Source organism: Cyprinodon tularosa, unplaced genomic scaffold, assembly GCF_016077235.1.
Source record: "Cyprinodon tularosa strain WSP-4 unplaced genomic scaffold, ASM1607723v1 ctg223, whole genome shotgun sequence".
Lineage (NCBI taxonomy): Eukaryota > Metazoa > Chordata > Actinopteri > Cyprinodontiformes > Cyprinodontidae > Cyprinodon > Cyprinodon tularosa.
The window spans coordinates 1200001-1222194 of NW_024038833.1; the positions used below are offsets into that span (position 1 = coordinate 1200001).

At 37.0% G+C, this 22194-nt stretch overlaps 2 protein-coding genes across 2 annotated transcripts in view; both read right to left on the reverse strand.

Moving 5' to 3' along the window:
* LOC119784299 (ERC protein 2-like) overlaps positions 1-9348 on the reverse strand; it is a 226543-nt gene extending 217195 nt beyond the window's left edge. The window contains exons 1-2 of the mRNA XM_038286276.1: positions 9222-9348; positions 6330-7436 (exon numbers count right to left, since the gene is read on the reverse strand). Of these exons, the coding sequence (XP_038142204.1) occupies positions 6330-7196 (867 nt within the window). The 5' untranslated portion in view covers positions 7197-7436; positions 9222-9348. The remainder of the gene's footprint in view (positions 1-6329; positions 7437-9221) is intronic.
* A 6426-nt stretch (positions 9349-15774) lies between these two features.
* On the reverse strand, positions 15775-19760 carry tlr9 (toll-like receptor 9). Its single transcript, XM_038286322.1, has 4 exons — positions 19694-19760; positions 18174-19473; positions 16504-18116; positions 15775-16420 (listed from the first exon to the last, which is right to left on the reverse strand). Exons 1-4 carry the CDS (start codon positions 19694-19696, stop codon positions 16214-16216), a joined length of 3123 nt encoding a protein of 1040 aa, XP_038142250.1. The 5' UTR covers positions 19697-19760; the 3' UTR covers positions 15775-16213.
* Positions 19761-22194: the final 2434 nt, after the last annotated feature.

Here is a 22194-nt window from a genome sequence, read left to right on the forward strand (position 1 = left end):
AGTCATCTTGACTTTTTCAAAGTTGCTGGGTGGTAGTTACAAAACAACACCACAAGAGGGCGGGATGTATCTTAGAAACACATGCAGAAGGTGAAAGATAATGTAGGAAAGGTTTGTTTGTTGATAAAGAAACATTAAAGGGTGGAAAATCAGTTTAAAGATGAATTAAGTCTATATAATATGAAAAAGATGTATTTTTGCATGAAAATTAATGGACATAAAGCATTGTTTGAAAGAAACTGAAGTCAATTGATAAATCAAAGAAATTGGAGTTGCACCCAAAAAATGGGTAGTCTTACGAAATAAGAAATGGCTAATTTCAAAATATTATTGACAATAATGATCTTCTTTTAATTAGAAAATAAAACACTATTTAAATGTATAACACTATAAAAACCTGGATATCTATGCCATACTTTTGTTTTCCATTCCACAGAGAGAGTGAAAATGGGACATGTCTAGTTAACTTCCAGTGACTATAAACAGCAAGTCAAGTTATATAAGATTTCTAAAGATTTCTAAATGTCATGAAGCTGAAAATGAAAGTTTAATAATATCAAACTTAAAAGTTGAAGAGAAAGATATCAAAGGTCATCCACACACGTTTTAATAACTCCCTTATGAGAAGATTTATAACTTTCTGTGGCAGCTGTGTGTCATTTTGTTTGTTTTGGTTTAAGTGAATCTTAAGTGAAACCACCTAAAACCTGAGAATATTATGTAATGCTTTCACAAAGATTGCCAGAAGCAATAATTATTGTTATTGCAGGAACAACCATGTGGTAACTCAGAAGATTCCCTTGCCTTTGGGCAGTATCAATGTCTAGCCCATGTTTTAATCCAGAATATCATTTCAGTTTATCTGCTGTGTCTTGCCAGTTCCCTCTTGGAAAAGAGATTCCAATCGCACCGAGGCTTTATCTGCTTAAATAAAGGTCGAGTAAATAGATTTGCTTAACATGCATAGATTATTCTGCACAACCTTGGAAGTGCAATTGATCAAGTGAATTTTGAAAAAAAAAAAAAAAGGATGGACATTTGAAGATGAAAATGAATGTGAATTGTTAAATAACTGTATTATTTAAAAAAGAGAAGTCATATATTCAGATATTCAAACAACGGAAAAATATGGTATGCATTGCTTTAGAATACATAAATATTTCATCCCTAAATATTGTACCATTGTTAAACATAATGGAGGGAGTGCCGTGGAATCTATCGATTCTAAAGATCCCAAAGTAGAAAGGTCTGGATATTTTTTTTACCTTAAGCTTAAATGCCTTTAGATAATGCAGAAGAACAACAATCCAACACAAGCTGTATTTTGTATAAATTTACTTTGCAGTAGATTTAAATCCAATTGAGATGCAGTGGCATGACCTCAAAGAAGCCATGAAATCCCTCCATTATGACCAAATTCAAATAATTGCGCAAAGCAGATTGGACCAAATATCTCCACAGAAGCTTAGGAAAATCAGTACCAGTAGTTTTTGCTGTCAAAGTAGCAGAAAGTTATTTGGTTTTGGAAAGTATTTCTTTTGGCCATTTTGCCCCTCAAAAGCCTGGGGCTAAATCTTAATACATGAAACTGATAAGGAATGTTTAGCTTAATGGGTGTGCATCAGCAGTCACATGATACTGCTGTCCAAAAAATAACTGGCAGAAAAAAAAGGTCATAGGCTACTTCTTCTTCTAGGCTATACTATCAGTTCAGCAGGGAGCATGCAATGTCCCTAAGAGGCTCTATAGAGCTGTAAGGAATCCCACAATGCTTTGTGTAACAGGATGTATAAGTGCAGCCGAACAAATAAAGTATCACTACACCCTGTGTGTAACACATGCGAATGCAGACATCTGTGTATGTTTTGGTTTGTGTAATGGAAACCTTAACCATGTGCTACATTTGTGTTACTGGTGTTTTTCGCAGTTCTAGCATGATCTATGTTCATATCCATAGGTTAATCCCCAATTTACACTTAGTTTATCACTGTTTCATCCTGCTTCAGTGTAAACTTCTCCCCCTTCTCCTCCTAATTTACATTATGTTCATTTGGAGAGAACCTCTCGCTGCAAGGCAACTGTACTACAAAGGGTGCCACTGTGCTGCCCACTGTTGGTATCTGATAAGAGATTTAGTTTTTAGTGTTATAATAAAATACAAATAATTGTGTTAATTGGTTTATAGTAGTAACTGTAAATGAATCACGCAGTTATAAAGCAAAAATTCTAGTCAAATGCATATTAATAAAAAAAATTAAAAAATGTAAAATTATTGTCTAATCATTTTTCGGCTTGTAGAGTCCAGTTAACCTTAAGGAGACATTTTGTTTTTACTGAAAATATCTTTACAAAATATTAGACCCTTTATGACCAAAACAATGTTTAATGAGCAGACTGACACCTACGTAGTTCAGCGCTAATGCATCTATAAGACTGTAGCCTATTTTCCCTGAATGTACTTTGGGTCGGAAGTTCCTGCTCTGTTTCTGCAGATGTGACATCAAGCGAGTCCAAGTTAAACGGGTTTAAGTGAAGCATAATGTTCCACATGATTTTGCGGATACTAAGAAGCGACCGGCATCCAGCTAATCAGATACCAATGACAACTCCATTTAAGGTTTTTAAAAAAAAGGTCCAAAAAACTTTTCAAGTATGAGTGTGCACTGAGAGAACAAGGCTACTCTATCCATTTAAAGCCTGGACCATGAAATAATACATAAAAAAATCTTTTCATTGAATTTTTGCACAAACGAAAGAAAAAAAAAAACATAATTTTTTGTAAAACTTAAATTAGATCACCTATTTTCATCAATGTATTTATAAATTCGGCATTTCTGTTTAATCTCTAAAGATAATCTGTTCACTAAATATGTCTGATTGTGTTAAGTCAGGGTTTTCAAAAAAATATCCCACTTATGATACAAATGTCTCAAAAACTCATTGACCAAATATGATACATTTGGCTTTAAAGGATTAAATTAATGTTTCAGAGTAATGAAAACAGCAGGCTGACAAATTCCCCAGTATTCCTTTGACTTGGGTAAAACTAACCCTGGGGCTTTAAACTCCAGTGCTTTCAGAGGAAAAGGCCTTATTTTTTTGCTTGATACATGAAATCCTCATTAATATCCTCATTTTATTGACAACTTCTTTTAGTGATCTGCACTATTAACGAGTGGAAAAAATAACACAAATTGTATGGAATCTGCATATGTTTCAGATCATGTAAATTTTCAGACCCATCTGATGTTTATTTTTTAAACGGCCATCACAACAGACATCTGTAATTTGTTTCATTTGAGCAATTAACTATTTATTTTTAACTGATTAGAATAAAACTCTAATATACTGCCCCTGATAGTAATTATTTGTGGAGAGCCTTTACTTGCTTTTCATGCTAACTCTCTAATTTCTCTGCTCCTGTCCAGAAGGTGGGGAGTGCCAAGGACAGAGTGGAGATGTGGAAGAGCGAGGGAGTTTATGGATAATCAATGCAACATCTCGCGCTGAATATTAAATTAGAGTGGGAGGACAGTCCTCCTCAAAAGCACACACAACTTAGACTGTACTACAAGTACAAAAATACTTATGTGAACACATACACATGCACACATCAAACCAACATGCACACCAAACAAATAAAAATGGTCAGATGGATGAAGGTCAAAGAAGAGCAGATGAAGAAAAAGGTGACATTCCTTAGACTGAACTGTAATAATCTGATCTGACTCACCAGAGACTAACAAAAAGATAGGAAATTTAAAACAAATGAGCCCGGTGAGAAATGGAAAAGAAAAATTGGAAAGAAAACGATAAACTAAATTGGAGGTAAGGGAGACGATAGAGGTGACCTTTCTTTTTAGAGTTGGAAACGCTGGTAGAATGTCAGTTTAGACCTGAGGAAACAGGTTCACATGGCTGCTCTTTAATGAGCAGTCTAATCAATATTGGGAAGAAAATTGAGCAGCTGTTGGCGGGTGTATGTGAAAGACAGACAATAGCAGAGATAGAAAGCAAGAGGTGGTTAAATGTTAAATATAATGAACACAGTTTGCTTTTAACATTTCTTTCAATGCTGCCACTGCAAACTACATAAATTAAAGTAAAACAGTAAACTATAAATCAGTTGGAAAGTCAAACTGACTGAATGGATTTATACTGTATGAGATAGATACTGTAGTTGTAAATGACCTTTTTCACATGGTCTAAACAGATTGAGCTAATTTAAATGCAAGGGTGCAATCAAGGACATGTCAACTCAACATATTTCTGGAGAAGCCTAAAACTGTTAAGCAGCACTTTTTATAAACATCTATTTGAGAGCAACACCCTGCTGCATGCATTGGTTTCTAACCAAGTCTCTTCTCCTTTTAGAAATCGCTGAATTTGTGTGTTGCAAATCTGTGTACAATCACAGTGTCCTAACACCTTTATGACTAAGTGAAATTTAAAACTTATAAATGCAAACACAGAGTCACCTTGGATAAAACAGCATTTCTTTTTTTTTTTTTTTTGCAAATATAGGGCAACAAAAACCCAGCCTGTGTACTTTGTGAGCCCTAAATAAACTTTTTTTTGTCTGAATAACATTAGCATATAGAATATCCTTTGAAAATAGGCAAACACTGACACACCAAGATGTAAAATGTCTGATAAAGAGATAAATGGAAGGGCAAAAATATAAAAAACAGAGAGAGAGGATAAACAAAGAAGAGACACTAGACAGCGGCCAAGCACTGGGTGTGGCAGACAGATGGATGACACCTCAGACTCCGGGGGAGAGACAGCACAGGACAGCCTGGTCACCCTCGCCTCAGCAAAAGCTGTGAGCCCAATAAGAACATCTTGATTGGATGCCATTAGGAGCAAGTTCCCATGGAAACACATGAAGGCAGGATGGCAAACGTTACATCTGAACAACACCAAAGCTTTTTCAGTGTAACCTTGAAGATGAGAACGAATGGAATGTTGACAGAGGAAGGATTTTTCTGAGATGAACACAAAACGTTTGACTCATGAATTAATTCACTAAAGAAACCTTTTCACATTCTGTCAGATTACAATCACAATCGTACATGTTTAATGTTACATGTTTAGAATATTTTGGGTCAGACCAACACTAAGGGGCCCACAGTGGTGTGTTGGTTGATGAAGTGATTTTTTTAACACATAACTTTTATAATATATAGAACTGTATTTAGCTATACCAAACAATATCTAGAAATAAGCTAACATTTTTGTCAAAAGTTGTGCATTTTATGCAAAGTTACTTTCATCTGCTTTAATAGATTTATTGGGATAATTATTAAATTCCTCTATTATCTTTAAGACACCAGACTAATTTGCCTTTAAAAGGACCTGGAGGACAAAATTTGATTCTATGAGGAATAACTTGTACACAAAAGCAGAACTCCAGAAAATATTGGCAAAGAAAATCCCAATTGGTATTTCTCTAATAATTCAGATTAGTTTTTGACCATTTCACACGTGTTCATGTTTAGTTTTTTTTGTTGTGTAAATACATTTATGTTTTGATCCTTCCCCCTCCATTCCTTATCCTTCTAATAATGTTGAGGGTCTTTTTGTAAGGTTAAACCGTGCTGCAGCTTTAGGTATTTTGAAACATCAAATATCTTTAAAGGTAACCCTCAATTGAGCTCCATTCATGTTCCATCAATTGCTTCCTCTTCCCTTCCAAAGAAAATCATCCCAAACAGCATTATGTCCTCAACACCATGTATGTGTCTTGTATGTTTTTGTCTGATCAGAGCAGGGCCACTCCTTAATCTTTCTATGTCTACAGTATTGGCTTTATTCCTGCCTTTCTTCCATAAAGGGTACCTATGTAAGCTACTCAGCTAACGCCTGTCTTGTTTGACAGATTCTCTGTCCTAAGTATTGGATTTCTATTACTTCTCCAGAATTATATTTTAGCACGTTGTCTTATTAATGTCCACTTATCTCCTTTTCCAGTCTGTTATTTTATATGGATTGCAATATCTTGGTAGGTCTCTAGTTCTGCCATAATCATTTTATTTTTTATATGATACATTGAAAGGTGCTTGATGAAATGTTCAAAGATTAATTCCCAAATTGTGTTATGTTTCTATGGTCTCCATGATGCTGCTTGTTTCTTTATATTCTGTAACAAGCCACTGATTGTGTGTAATATTTAACTTAGGAAGGCAAAATGATGTATTACATGTTGATTTAAAACCAACAATCCCAATAAAACACATTGAAGTTTAAAGTTGTAATGTGACAAAATGTGTAAAAGTTAAAGATGGGTCAGTACTTCTTCAAGGTACTGTGGTTGTTTACTTTCTCACCAGTATATCTTCTTGGTTCACCCTGCATGGCTCCCTCAGAGCTGGCGTCCTTACTCCCTCCTCACGCCTACTCCCCTTGTCTCTCTTAACATCCGGGCTCCAGAAATTAACACTATTCGTGCCATAGCCTGTCTTTCCATCCCTTCCGCCGTCCAATTCTCTCCGGAGACTTTCATTCTCCCTCTGCAGATCCCTCAGCATAGCCTGGAGATCGTAAGTGGAAGCCTCTCCCCGATCAGCTGAATCCACTGTTTGGGTGCATCTTCCTGACTGCCGGCGTAAACTGGAAGTTCCTGTACAAACTACAGTTTGGTCTCCACATGAGTCTGATATGTGATGCATACCAGAGGCTGTGATGTTTGGGGTGCTTCCACTACCTATTGTGCGACTGCTGTAAGATAAGCGTTTGGTACTCCGGCCTAACGTCATGGTGCCTTTTGGGTACCCGCCGGAAGGTTCCAAGGACTCCCGCTCACTGGGATACATGGTTCCAGAAGTGGCATATGCAGCACTTAGGGACTGGATATTCTCCATGGACAGGGTTTTACCCCCCGGAGCTGTTGCTGAACCACGAGCTGAGCCTTTTTCTGCTGCTGATGTACTGATTTTGATTCTTGAACCCGGCTTTGAAGCTGAACCTTGTGCCCCGGTCAGTTTAGCTGCCGGTGGAGGCCCACCGCTTGACACAGAGCCAGGCTCAAGTCCTGAGCGGTACCCAGGACCTGATGTGACTGCCTGTTTGCCTTTTCCCTGTTTCGCAGACCTCTGAAAGCGTGATTGAGATGTGCTGCCATCATTGTGCCCACTACTCTTTGCAGCAGCAGTCAGCTTGCTGTGTGAGGGCTTGGCTCTTATGTTTAAAGGCATAATTTTATTGTAAAATATAAAATCTGGAAGGAAATAGTTGATGGAATAAGAACAAGCAACAGGAATAATGAAGAGCACTTAATGGCCAAAACTTTTCACTTGTCCATATCCGACTGTGTGGAGACTGAGCTGTATTTAGTCTTCTTCGAAGAAAGAAGTGGAGACTGTTGGCAGTGGGGCTCCTAGAAACATTGGCAGGATGTCTTGTATTTTCAGCTATACTGTAGGACATCGTGAATTCTAGGCAGCAAAACGCAAGACAGACATACAGACAATACAGACATACAGAGAAATGCGAAGAAATCAGGAGATTAAAAATGATAAAACTAACATATCAATATTTACAATTTTCAGCTTATGCTTCAATGATTAATTTAAAAAGAGGATTAAAGTTGTCCATTCTACTTGACAACCTCAAGCGTAGTACCTCATTAGACTCTATTCCCAATATATACAAGTTGGGGGAACAGAATATCAAAATCAGAGGCAGAATACAGAAAACAATAAACTACTCTTAAATGCTACCTTATTGCATATGTATCCCCGGCTCAATGTCCAATAGCAAAAGACAGAATGGATGTGTATGTGTTTGACTATTTTAGCAACACAGAAAGCAATAAGTGAGATTATTGAAGAGGACCTGGACTTTTGTGTCTGCAGAAGTCTGACCAAAAGAGATAATATTGTGCACAATGCTATGGCCTCTGGAGACTGCAAAGAGAATTGAAGGACCACTTTCCATTAGCTCCCATCCCTCTGGGCCAATTGCAAATTCAAAGTCAAACTTTAAATGGAGTTATATTCTGGCTTTAGCTAAATGCAGGAGACATAAAATAGAATTTAGGCCAAGTGTGTTCCTATTTGATTAAATCAATCATACAATAAAAATATCTTATCACTGTCTGTGTCGGTATAATATTTGGTGGTAACATAGAGGCTTGTTGGATTTGATGCTTTAAAAAGCCAGATAATTCTCACAACAGAACAAAAAATAGCCTAGGGGCATTTAAAGAAAGCTAACCCAGTTTGTTGGGAGAGCAGACATTGAGAACTGACTATAAAGCAGAGGCAAATCCAATTCATAATCCCTCCTCTGATCTAAGAGGATTGGGTGCTGGGAATCCCTGAACAAGATGCAACTGAGAGACTGGTTTGCTCTGCCTGTCAATCATAACCTGCCAGTCAATCCCTTATTTATTATGGCCTGGGACAATAGACAGAGTGTCCTGCATACAATGGAACCAGCAACCTTAAGGTGGGCCTTTAGACAGCAAGAATGCAGATTTCATTGTCAGACAATGCAGAAATAAAATTTAAATATGAATTATAAAAAAAAGAGAGAAGCACCTATAGTTTAGAGCTCATTCCTGTAGCTCTATTACTTTACCAAACATATTAAAATGGAGATTTCAGACGTGTATCGTTCATTATGGTGATTAGATAGGTTTATGCAGCTGTGAGGCTATATATATATATATATATATATATATATATATATATATATATATATATATATATAAAACATCTCCAAACGGGAAAAATACGACCACAAAAGTGGTGAATTTTAAATCTTATTAAATCAGTTCACAAGTGCCTGCAGCTGAGTTAGGAGACAACCAGCTGTTGCTGCGGAGAGTCAGCGCGCTCACTGCAAAAACAGAGTTTAAAGGAATGACAATTTCCTTTGAATATTATTATAACCAATGAGTTTTAATGAGCAGTTTAACACAGTTTAAAGCTGCATAAATGAACAAGAAGCGCATATAAGTGGAGCAGTGACCCTGCCTTTGACAAATACCGACACAGACGCCACAATCATTCTACTACGACCCCGGCATAAAGGATTAGATTGTTGCACAGATATGTGGCCGCACGAGTCCGAGCTTCTATCTTACATAAGAAATAATCTGTCAAGCAAACTGACCGCATTCAATTAAATTTTTCTATTAAAGCATCGTACAACGGTCCCACCTTTAAAAACAAAAAGAAGTCCAGGAGCGCACTTAACGCACGGCTTCATCTTACCGGACAGGAAGCTCTCCATCACCGAGCAGTCCTGTTGGCCGTATCCCGTCCGACCTCAGGCTCCATGATCTCATCGGCTCAGCTGTGACCTGTCCTACGAGCGGGACCGCGTGGTTGTGCAAACCCAGCTGGCGCGTGCGGGTGGATTGGCGAGATGGAGTGGTGGGGCAGCACGATGTGGCAATGAATTTGCTTTTCTTCTTATCGATTTATGCATTAATATGACGGAAAATGATGAATTAGTGTATTAACCACAATCTGTTTGGATAGCATTTAAATACAGGTAAATACGTTCACTCCAACAAAAATAATATCAAAAACAAGAAAAAAAAAACTTAACTTAAAATACATTAGTTAATACTTAAAACTGCAAAAATTAGGCATAGGAATTTTTAAGTTACTTTATAATGCTTTTATTCGTATAATACATGAGTCAAAGGCAACGAAGCATACATACAGTCAAATTTACTTCAAGGGAACTATGAACATTTTCATTTTTATGTTCCATAACTTATGGATTGACTAAATTTAGTTTCTATTTAGTTGTCAAGGTATCCGACGCTCATAGGTGTCTGTGGGGGAAAAGCACAAATAATGCTTTTAGACAATCGAGTCTTCACAGTTTTAGAGTCTCGTGAGAGTTATTTGCTTGTCGGTGAAACTGTACGGCCCCCTAGTTTTTAAGCTTGCTGGTGTGCTTTGTAGCAATGCTTTGTGCTAGTTTCGCTACTAATTCATTTTTTAAAAGTCATGCAAACCGTCTTTCTGTTTTTTTTTCTGCTGTGTACCAGTTAGTTCTGGCCCCTTGCTGCCTCTGGCTGGCGGTGCAATTTGTTTTACGCTGCGTTTAGCAGATTTCCGTTCACTATTCCTCCACCTTCGCACACTCTGCTTTTTGCTGTGAACTGCTGGAATAAGAATTTTATATGGCATTTAATAGGTGAGGAAATAGATTTGACACTGTATAAGCTATAGTACGATGCTGTTGAATTAGATTTCTTCGATGTTTCTGCAAATTTTTTCTGTCGAGCCGTCTACTCCCCTTACCGTGTTTTGACCGTTTGATTCCTTTCATTGCAGCGTTTCAGTCGCAGCATGTAGGTTTTTTCAATTTTTAGAGGAATCTCAAACTGATCTGCTGAACTTTTTCTCCATTACTGCATGAATCTTATGCGTCAATTTTGTTTACGTATGCTTCTGCCTTGTGCTGTCTCTGCAGTAATAGCAGTCTCCACTGTCAGATTCGGCACTTGACTCTCGAACAGTTTCTGGTGTTTTAAGGCCGGACTTTTTGTGAGTCTGCTTGATTCGCTTTATATTTACTTTTTCATTTTTTTGCTTGGCATTTGATGTCATACGTCTGTGTGAACCTTAGTATTCCCTTGAACTTCGTTTTTTCCGCTTTGCTCTTTGTCTTGACGTATATTCAACCTTCATTGTACTATTTCCCTCTTCCATCCCCAAGAATCGCTTCCTGTTTCCTCACTACTCACGGCCCAAGACATTTCTCCATAAGCAGCTTCAAAACACGCGCCATGCACCAAACGACCATCCACATGCAATCTTTTCGACGATTTAACTTCACACTCATTAATGCATTAATATGACGGAAAATAGATGTATAATATTTATGAAACAATAAATCTGTTTTAGAATAGCATTTAAATATGGCAGGTCACAATATCTGTTTGATTCCAGCAGTATATCTAACAGAATATAAATTACACTATAAAATACAATTAGTTAGCATTACTTTAAAAATGCATGCAAAAAATAGGCATAGGGAACTTTTAAGTAACTTTTAATAATTGCTTTTTATTCGTACTAATACATGAGTAAAGCAACGAAGATAATCAAGTGGTATTTACTTAAAGGGACACTATGCAACATTTTTCAGTTAATTAATGTGTTCCATAACGTTATGGATGACTAAATGAGTCATTTCAGGTTGAACAAAGGTATTCTCGGCCGCCCTGGTGGTCTGTGGGGGAAATACTGCACTTGCAACTGCAGGAGCACCGACCCGCACCCACAGGCTCAGAAGTCTCGTGAGAGTCAGTCTTGCTTTACGGCGAGAACTGCTACACGCCCCCAGTTAAAAGCATTCTCGTTGCTAGCACAGTGGCAATCTTTGTGCAGTTATGCTACGTTCACGCAGCAAAAGCAGCAAAATCGCGTCTGCTGCTTCCTTTTTTCTGCTTGTACCAGTTAGTTCTGACGCCCGGCTTTGCTGCTCTGGCTGCGCGGTGCAAAAGTGTGTCTGACGCGCGTTAGGCGGAGCTTCACTATCCTTTCTCTGCCTTGCAGCTATATTTGCTGTGATCAGTGGGAATAAAGTAGTTTTAATATGTGTTTAAGTGAGAAAATACACCTGAAAACGTAATCAGTGCAGTCAGTTCATTCAGATTATTATCCTGCCTGCAATATTTTTTCTGTCGGAGCCGCTCAGACCCCCACATACCAGCGGGGCGCCGACAGTATGGATCCCTTCATCAGCAGCGGTTCACCGCGGCAGCTGGTAGGTGTTTTTCATCTAAATAATCCAAACTGCATATTCTGCCGGCAGATTTCTGCATTTTAAGTTAATTTAGGCGTCAATAAACTGTTTAAGAGGAGTGATCATCAGCGCTGTGTCTCTCTCCCTGCGTTAAACGCACCCGACGCACTGCTTCAGCTGCTCAGACGCGCTGCGCCTGGTGCTCAAAACGCGCCGCGGGACCTTTTGCTGCGCCTTGACGCGCGTCAACCATTGACTTTGCATGTAAACTCGCTGCTTCTGTCGCGCCAGCTACGTCTAGTGTGAACGCAGCGTTAGTCATTCGCTGCTAAGCTCAAAACAACCGCGCCTGGCTTGACGGAGAAACCAGGAGAACAGCTGTGCATATTTACGACAGTGCACTTTTACTTTCGCCCTCTGGAGGGAGCCTCACTGGAAAATCAACACCGGTTGCATAGTGTACCTTTAATAACCTACATTAGATGTAATATTTACTAAATTATGACTACTAAGAATTATTTCTACTGTGCTGCTGTGTCAACAAATGCATAATTTTATGGATCAAAGTTGAGCCAACTTGAGATTTGTAAGTTATTTTTACTTGACAGTAATCTGAATTAATTGCTAGAAAAATAACAAACAAATTTCTCATAATTAAAGTATGGCTTGCCTCAGGTATCTACAAATAAATCAAAGCCAGTGTCCTATTTTATAAAATGTCTGAACTACTCTCACAGTCTTGGTTCTGTTATGTTTTCTTTTGAGTATTCAGTTTTGCTTTGCTCTATGTTTTCTAGTTTTAGTGGTTTAATTATTATTTTGTTGTGTTTTCTGGTTATTTTGAAGTTCCTGTCACAGTTCTGGTTCTGTTATGTTTTATTTTGAGTATTCAGTTTTACTTTGCTCCATGCTTTCTAGTTTTAGTGGTTTGATTCTTATTTTGTTCTGTTTTCTGGTTATTTTCAGTTTCCAGGTTCTCTGCTGCCCTCTTGCGTTTACCTTTTTCCCTAGCTCCTTTCTTGTTCTGCTCTGTTCACACCTGCTCCCAATCTGCTCCATAGACCGCTCTTTGTTTCAATCTCCCATAAATACTCACTCTGTGAAGTTCTTCAGTGCTGGTTCCTCGTCTAACTTCCTCCAACTCCGTCTCTCTGAGTCTTCCTCCTCGTGATTGTTTTCCCCCAGATGTCTCCTTGGTTTCTGGTTTGTTTGACTTTGTTTTCATATTAGATTTTTTGATTCCTGCCTCAGTTGTTTGTTAACTCTTCATTAAATCCACAAGAAACTCACCTCTGCCTCCCTGCCTCTGCGTTTGGGTCCACAAACCTCAACAAAATCCTGACAATTACCAATAAAGTCGTAGGGAAGTCATATTTAAATGTCAAATCATTCTGGCTTAAACATGTATATAAATTTACTCTTTATCAGACCAAAATTTAGAAAATTTATATTTAAAAAGAAATCCTGTCTTAAAATCTGTGTTGTGTTTTTTTGTGATCTTATGCAGGTCAGTTAGTTAAACATCAGCCTGTACACCTAAATTCGGCCAATCATATATTAACGTCATCTGTCAATCAAATTTTTCGGTCATAGCATCTTGATTCATATGTGGCAGCTGATTAACGCAACAGTTGAAATAATACCTTTAAATACTGTCATACTTTTAAACCTTTGTAACATGCCTATACGTATGACCTTAGCAAAAAGCTGCTAATGAACATACTGTGAGGAAAATCCCACCAAAGCAGCTGAATGTTGAACATAAGTAGACTGAATGGTGAAAATGAGCCTTAAGGTCTTTTAACTAAATTTAAGCCTTAATGTTTTTATATTTATGGCAAACGGTACCTGCAGTTTTTTTATTTAAAGTTGAAGATTGAAGTAATTATGTTTTTCAACATCAGAGTGAATCTGAGCAAAAAGAGAAAAAAAAGTAAATAAAGCTTTGAGATGACATAATCTTTAACTTAATCTAACCAGATGAGTGGGGTCATATCTGAAGGTCGTGGACAAAATATTGTCTTACAAGCCGACTTTCAGAAATCTGGCAAAGTAGTGCGGTCAACAGTCAAGATATAGGATACTGATTGTTCTTAAAAGGGGAGAAGGAATTCTAAAATACAGTGCATAGCTTATTCAACATAGTGCTGTGCCAGCTTAAGGGTGTACATAAAGGATTTCTTCACCTATTTAACAGTCTTAAATTACTACAATTGTTTGTATATATACTATATATAGTATTTGAACTAAATTAAGGCAGATTATTTAAACATATAAAGACTTTAAGTACAGTGCACCTGTTGTGTTCACTGCTGTTCATTTAGCAGAAAATATGTGAGAATAACAATTTATAGCCAGGAGTTTCACTCTCAGAAAAGATTTCCTGTAGGCAGATCATGAGACGAAAAGGTAAGTGGAGTTAGTGGACGTCATTGGGGAGAAATCTCACTGACTGTTGCTCTTCTATTTTAATATTTTATAAAACACAATGCTGGTACAGTTCTCACTAAAATTAGGGAGGGTTATGTCTTTTGTAGAATACTTATTTAAGTTACATCATCAGTCATTCATTACTAGTTTTTCTGCAACACGTTTTTATTGTAATAGACACATATATTTTTATATCAGTTGCGTTTATTTACCTTTTAACTTGGAAAGAGTTTGACTTTTGCTTTATTTGGCTAATGAGGATTTTGGTTTTTGATCTCTGTTACAAAATATTTAGGCTTTTCATTTCCTCACTATTAATGAGAAGTGAAACTATCAGAGAGGTGTGGGTGTTACGCAGGAATACCACAAAACTATACTCTTTTAATATTTATGAAATCAGGAAAGACAGTGTGACTTTTTTATAATTGTACCATAATGAAATGTAATTGTCTCCACTATACTAAGTGTAATATGCTGTTCAAATCCTGCTCCATAAGATTAAACATAACCCTGTAAAAATGAAAAACGAAAACCATATATATATATATATATATATATATATATATATATATATATATATATATATATATATATATATATATATATATATATATATATATATATATATATATATATATATTTTTTTTTTTTTTTTTTTCATGAATCAGAACGACATTTAACATTAATAGTCATATTTTGACATATTAGTGCAAATAAGATTAACTAGAACAGTGACCCAGGTGATTACATATTGTGTATAACAGTGTAGTTTTATCAATCAATGAATTACCTAAGCCAGGCTATCACACCTGTCTTCAGTCTTCCATGACAACCAATAACCGTATCAAGGAACATAGAAGTTATCTTCTAAACATACACACAGCTTAGAAAAAGGAGTTTAATACCATTAATAAAACTGAGTCTTTAAAGCAGGGACAAATTGAAATGTGTGAATTCTACAATACAATCTTATATTTCCTCTATTATTTTTTTTCCCTAATTACTTTTTTTTTTGTCACACCATATATAAATTTTATATGACAAGTAAATAATGAGTGATTATAAAATCCAATATTTGATAAGTGGAAAAAAATTATGCTTCTTGGCAAAAACCTTACAATGATTTATATGACATCAGGAAAAAATCCCAATCTATGTGGTTTAATACATGCTTCAAAAAAAAGGTTCAGAAAAAGGGGGAGTGTTGCCCAGTGGTTAGCGCAGTGCGCTTGTGCTCAGAGAAGGTTGCAAGTATCCGGTTTGATCCCCACAGCCTGCACTCTGAGGTTCTGAGCAAGACCTTTAACCTCACACTGCTCCTCGGGTGCTGCACAATGGCAGCTCACTGCTCCTCAAGGGGATGGGTCAAAATGCAGAGAGTAAATTTCATCACTGTGGGGCAATAAAGGGATTTACATTACATAAAAGTGATCACATACTGTCAAACTAGTCAAATATGTAGGGAATGTTTAATTGACAGAACCATACAATGCACTTTCTAGTACAGAATTTGGAAGCACAAAGTCTCAACATGTTTTTGAACAAGGGTTAATTCACTGATGATTTGATTTAAACACCATTTTTCTTTTGAAAAGTAACAAATTGTGAATTGTGTAGTTACTAAAACAGGCAATGAAAATGTTTAAATCTAATCATTAAACGGTATCAAACCTAAACGTTAAATTTATTCTTTAAAATATCCAATACCTCTGATTTAAACAATTCTAAAAAGAAAATGTAAAATATCCCTCCACATAGATTTAAAGTGCTGTAAGTTATTGTAAATACTTGATGACAGCGGGTGCTGCCAAGGCTGTAACAAACAATTTAAACAAAAATCAAAGAGCAATTATTTTTCCATACCATGCCAGGCTGCTCTTGATCACATGTTTATGTTACAACATTTTTTTTAATATAGTTTGTAGTTACACAGGGTATCTTTGTCTGATAATAAGTTAAATTTGATGATGTAAAACATAGGTGTGACTAGACAAGAAAAGCAAAACAAAAATGTCAATAAGGGACTAAGTATTTCAAAAGGACTAAGTATTCAGTTAACAAATAATTATATAAAACTTTCACTCATGTTATTATCATAAAATTTCAGGTTGTCTGATGACAATGCCATTCTCATTTGATTCCAGAAGAGGGGTTGAGCTCTTGGGTTTCTCGGCCAGGACAACACGGACTTCCTGCACAGTCTTTTTCTCAGTTGAAGGTACTTCAGTTTCGGAAACATTTCATCCAACAGAACAAGCACAGCTGCATCAACCTGAAATGGAAAGTTTTGCAAATAATTTAGGGTTGCGAAAAGATGAAAATATCCACAGCATCAAAAAAGAAAGAAAAAAACACCTTTTCATCCAGTAGTCTCTGCTGAACCATGAAGAAAGCCTGTCGTATCACACCGTTGACCATCTCAGTTCCATTTGGACTTCTGGACAGTACAAACACAGTCTTCACACTGCTGTGAACAGCACTGTGTAGATTATCAATGCATGAAAGTCCAGGTATCCAGTCCCTCTCTTCCAAGCAGAGAGAAAATCTTCTGTGGCCAGAGGATTCCAAATTAACAGTGAGCTCATTGTAAACCCAGTCCCTCACGGAAGGATTCTTGGTGTCAAACACCACAAAAGCATCATAGTGATTCCCTTTATCCCCACCAGACAGCTGAGAGTAGCCTTTGAGTCCTGCCCAGAGCACCTGTAAGCAGTACCATACATCCCAGCCGTAGAGATGCTTCAGCAGTGGAAGAGCAGTAAAAGACAAAGCCAAGAAAGAGGAGATGAGGAAGGCTAAGCTACCATATATGTCCTGGCAGGAATGTTGATCTATAGACAGGAGAACCACTCCTTGTTGAGATAATGGATATCCACAGCGCACTTGTGTTGTCAGATGAGGAATGTTTACTGGAGTAGTCCGCAGGTATTCAGCAAACCATGAAGTATTGCAGTCACATTCAAATGGGTTCTCAGCCAGGGTAAGTGTCTGAAGGGCACTGCCATTATGAAAGGGCGCAGGGAGATGCTGATGGTTTAACTCTTTAATCTTATTGTTACTGAGATATAAATGCTGCAAAGACTTTGCTTCTTTGAAGAAATTCTCAGGAATTGAGGTGAGATGATTGTAACTTAGGTCCAGAGAGGAAAAATGGGCTCCAAATTGTATTTCCTGCTGAATCAAATTATTCAGTAAGTTGTGGCTTAGGTTTAGGTGACACAAATTGCTCAGAACTGAAATGTTTTGCCAGGGAAAACTCTTCAGGGAGTTGCTGCTGAGGCTGAGGCTCTGGAGGCTTTCCGGAAGGCTACTAAGCAAATCTGCTGTGATGGAAAACAGGTTATTGTTGGAAATATCCAAGAATTTTAGCTTTGTTAGGTTCTTAAAAAACTGACTGTATGTGTTGTAGCCCGCATTCCACATAATGTCCAAATGATTACCATTAAAATAGAGGTACTGCAATGAACTGCTGATCAGCCTTTGATCTATCCGCATCCCAATGCCATTGTTAGCTAGACTCAGCAATTCCAGGTTAGACAGATTTCGAAGAAACTCAAAACGATGGCCCATGCCTCTCATCTTGAAGTGAAAGTCATTGTTACTGACATCTAATACCTTCAGTGTGGATTGAAGTTCTCTGAAAGCATCATCATGATAGAGATCCAGCCGATTGAAGGACATGTTAAGATAGACTAAATTTTTCATGTTCTTGAATTGCCCACCTTTCAATGTCTGACTCATGTAGTTGTAAGAAAGGTCTAAACAAACAGCATTTTCCATGCCAACAAATACTCTTTCATTGAGAGACAAAATATCATTTTGAGAGAGGTCAAACATGAGCTTACCCTCACAGTATTTTTTCTTAAAATGTATTAAGGATGGAATTTGACACTCACTGTCTTCAGTTGCTTTTGCCATATTAGATTGGTCAGATTGCCAGATGTTTTCCCTACTTCTTTCTTCTCTAACTGGTATAAATAGAGGAGTGTCTTGGAAATGACTCTGATACAAGTTCTGGTTCTGACAGCTGTCAGGTGCCACAGATCTAGATGATACAGAACAGCATGGAAGAAAATTTAGCATGTTTTGGGAGAGATCAATAGTGGTTAGAGACGGTAGCTGCTTCAGGGTAGTCAGATTGCACGAACTGATAAAGTTCATTCTCAGTTCTAGTGTTTTTAGATTTTTGAGTTGAGACAGAACGTCAAAACCTTCATTAGAAATAGTATGGAAAAAGTTTCCACTTAGCAAAAGATGTTGCAGACCAGATATATGTCCAATATAAGGAGAGAGATTCAGTTTTCCAAAAGTCATCTGTGGTTGATAGTTGTAGATGAGGCTTATCCAAGTGAGGCCTGTCAGCTCTCTAAAAAAGGTGCCATTTTGTATAGAAAATGCCAAGAGATTGTCAGAGATGTCCAGTCCCTTTAGGTTCTTTAGTGGCCTAAAAAGGCCATCAGGAAAAGTCTTTAGAGAATTCCCCCTTAGGCTCAGAAAGGTGATGGAGCTGTTTTTTGAATATAGTGAGTTTGGATGCAGTTGGAGAGGGCGATTTTGTGGACAAGGAAAGCAGGGTCTCGCCGCATGGTCACAGCGCTGACAGTTCCACTCCAAAGTCAGATTCTCGAGGGCGGTCAGGTTGGAAAATGCTCCATCTGGGACCTCAGTGATTGTATTTTCTCTTAAATCCAGAGCCTTTAGCGACGGCGGGAGCTCCTTAGGGACAGCAGTTACATTATTGTACCCTAATGTAAGTTTTTTTAGTTTAGGAAGCTCTTTAAAAACAGTTACATTTATGTAATAAGACTGGTTGCAGGGGTTAGCGTAATAGCAGTTTTTGGAAAGCAGCAGAATTTCAAGATTTGGAGCACTGATAGGGGTAAATATATTAAAGATGCAATTCTCCTGTAAGTCAAGAAAAAGCAAGCTTTCTGGTAATTGTGGTATAGATGTTAGGCTGTTTCCCGATAGATGTAGAGATGTCAGATTTCTAAGGTTCTTGAAGGCAAAGGGCTCAATTTCCATTTTGCATCCTTGCTGCTCAGGAAGTCGCAATTGACCAGGTTGACAGTTGCCTGTTATTTTTAAAATTTTAAGGCTTGGGACACCTGCAAAAGCATGGTTTCTCACTACTTGTAACTTAGTGTAACTCAAATTGATTGACACCACAGAAGTAGCCTTCATGAACGGGATGTGTTCTATGGGTCGGCTAGAACAGTCCACTGCGGTGGAATTTACATCAGCATCACATGGGAAAAAATGGATATTAATGGTGCTTCCATACATCAGAAACTGACTCATGATGAGTAGAACTTTCTCCAGGGCCTGAAAAAGTGTAATGAATTTCAGTCATCTACAGCTCATAAAATAATGTGGAGACTTGCAGATTAACTTAATAAAATCTATAATTACATTCAATAAACATTGCATGTAAGGCTTAAAGTCACTGCAAATACACATTTTCCTTTCCTAACATTTAGGCAGTTCTGTGACTTAGAAAAGGGAAACAAAACATTTCTATGGGTGGAAAGTGAAGGTCACTTACCATATTAGATTGAGTAGATCTTAACTGAACAGCTTCAGAGACATTAGATAGTTATTAGTTATTCCACTTGAAGAGAACAGAGGTTGTGAATGGTCCGAAAGGCTTTGCAGTAAAGTGAAAACAGGTATGCAGAAGTGAAACTGTGCAGTCTAATAGGCCTCAGTCTGATGCAAAACATGTGACATAAAACAAATGGTGGGATATCAACAATAGATTTAACTCAAGCATTACAAAATTTAAAACAGTCCTTGTTAAAGATGTTTTATGCAGTACCATATATGTATTTTTTTCTTTCAGATGCTGACTTTGTCTAAGAGAAGATTGTTGGAGGATAGTTTTAAGGGCTTAGCAAAAAAAGACTGATGGCATACTTTTCTCTATTCTGGTCATTTGCAAATGACTATGCTTTTGTAACTGACCTTAAACAGGACAGTTTTCATGTATTTTCATGTCAGGCAAAGATAGAAAAGGTAATGTCTTTTTAAAGTGGTGTATGCAAACTTCTGTTTCTTTATGTAAATAAGCACCGCACTTTTGTAGTAGCTTCTTCTATGTGGTAACATGTTGTCCACGGTGACATGTTAAAAAGAAGATAAGGCACACGTAACAGCTGGGAAAATATACCACTTCCTCAACCGCTTATAAAAGGTCTCTCACAGTCTTAACACACGGACGCACAGTGTGGGAAGTTTGGCGGCTACAAGGCCTCTTGTGGCTGCTCAGGTATATGGCAGCCTTGCTAGAAGCTGTACTTGTGTCAAACACAGATAACAGAAATCTTGTTGGCAGTAAGTTTACACATTAGATGTAGACAAACAAAGATGTAACCAATGTTTCAACGTAACATGGGTATGCATGTTACATTTATTTGGGGCATTCAGTGATTTAAAGTCTTCCAATTGTAAATGATAAAGCAGCATATAAGAGTATTTTTTTATATCTTAAATTGAGGCTGAATTTAGTCTTCTTCATACAGGGTTGGAATTTTTTTCCATACAAAATCAGAAATAAATACAATTATGACCAAAATAATTCACACTCATAGCTGGATTACAATTTTTATTATTTTCATTCAACCAACGTGCTTGTTTTAGACTAGAAATACAACCTTTTCAAGGAAAACCATAAAAACCGATGATTTAAATAGAACTGAATTCATTATTTTCAAATTGCCATATTTTGAATGTGCTAAGTATTTGATTACAGTTCACTTAAAATATAGCATGATTTACAACCACCTCATTGATCATGGAAACAATTGACATCACAGTGAAAAAATCCTTCTCATTGAAGCTGATAAGATTTTTGCATGTCACCAATTGGTAACTGATCTTTGGTGATTATTGCAAGTCAGAGTTTGGAAGGCCTTTGTGCTATCATCCTATTCTTAGGCACTGTCCAAAGTTTCAGATTCAAGTGCAGACTCTGGTCTCTCCAAAATGTTAATACTACTTGCATTGGTACTTAGTCTGTCTTCACTTGCATAATGATTTGATTGAAAGCTCTGAGATTTACATGTTTTGCTAGAGCCATGAGTAAAACATAGACTGTGACTATCAGATTTAAGATGTCCAAAAACAACCAAGAATCATAAACCCTCAAATTTCTATTCACTAAAAACAGTAAGATCCCCATTGTGATTTTCCACAGCATGTGAATTCTACTTTGCCAATGACTTTCACCTTTAGAAGGAAATTTTTGCATTTGCGTGAACAGGCTAAATGGCATATGAAAAGTAGACAGAGACCCAGTTATTTGGCAAGATATTTGGAGGAGACAAGGTAAAGCTTTCAAACTCTAAAAACACATTGAAGCAAATATCAATCATGATGGAAGCATCACAGTGTTCTGGTGGCTGCTGTACAGATAAATTTCACAAAAAGGATGAAAAAACAAAATGGTTAATCTCCTAAGGATTACACTTTATCTAAAATCCAGTTAGTTGTTGAAAATTGGAAATATTTAACTGTTAAAGCAGAACGACGACCATACATAGATTAAAAAACTGTTAGATGAAACAGGCTCACATTAAGGATGTCCTCATTATAGTGACCTGAAGGACATATTAACATGTTTAAACACTGGATTTGTCAACAAAAATCCTAATGCTGACAACTACTAAACGTAGGGATCAAGGTGTAAACTTTGACAAAAAACGTCAATTTGCTTGTTTTTTTGTTGTTTTTTTACTTTTACCCCTAAAAGTAACCAGGAAGTGCAACTATCTCTTTTCTCAGGGAGACCTGACAGAAAAATGTATGACCAATTCTGTCTTTTTATATGTTAAGAGAGTGGTTGGTTGTATAATTATTCCACTCCAGGACAAAAAGAAATATTCATAAAAGCTTGAAACTATAATGTAAATAGGTCAGAATTAGGATAGCTGTATGTAGCCCTCTGACCACAAATGTTTTAGTATTAACACTGAAGTGGGAAACTATCATGAACCATTGTTTTCAAAAAAATTAAAAAATAAAATACCGTAAGAAAGGCAAACCTCG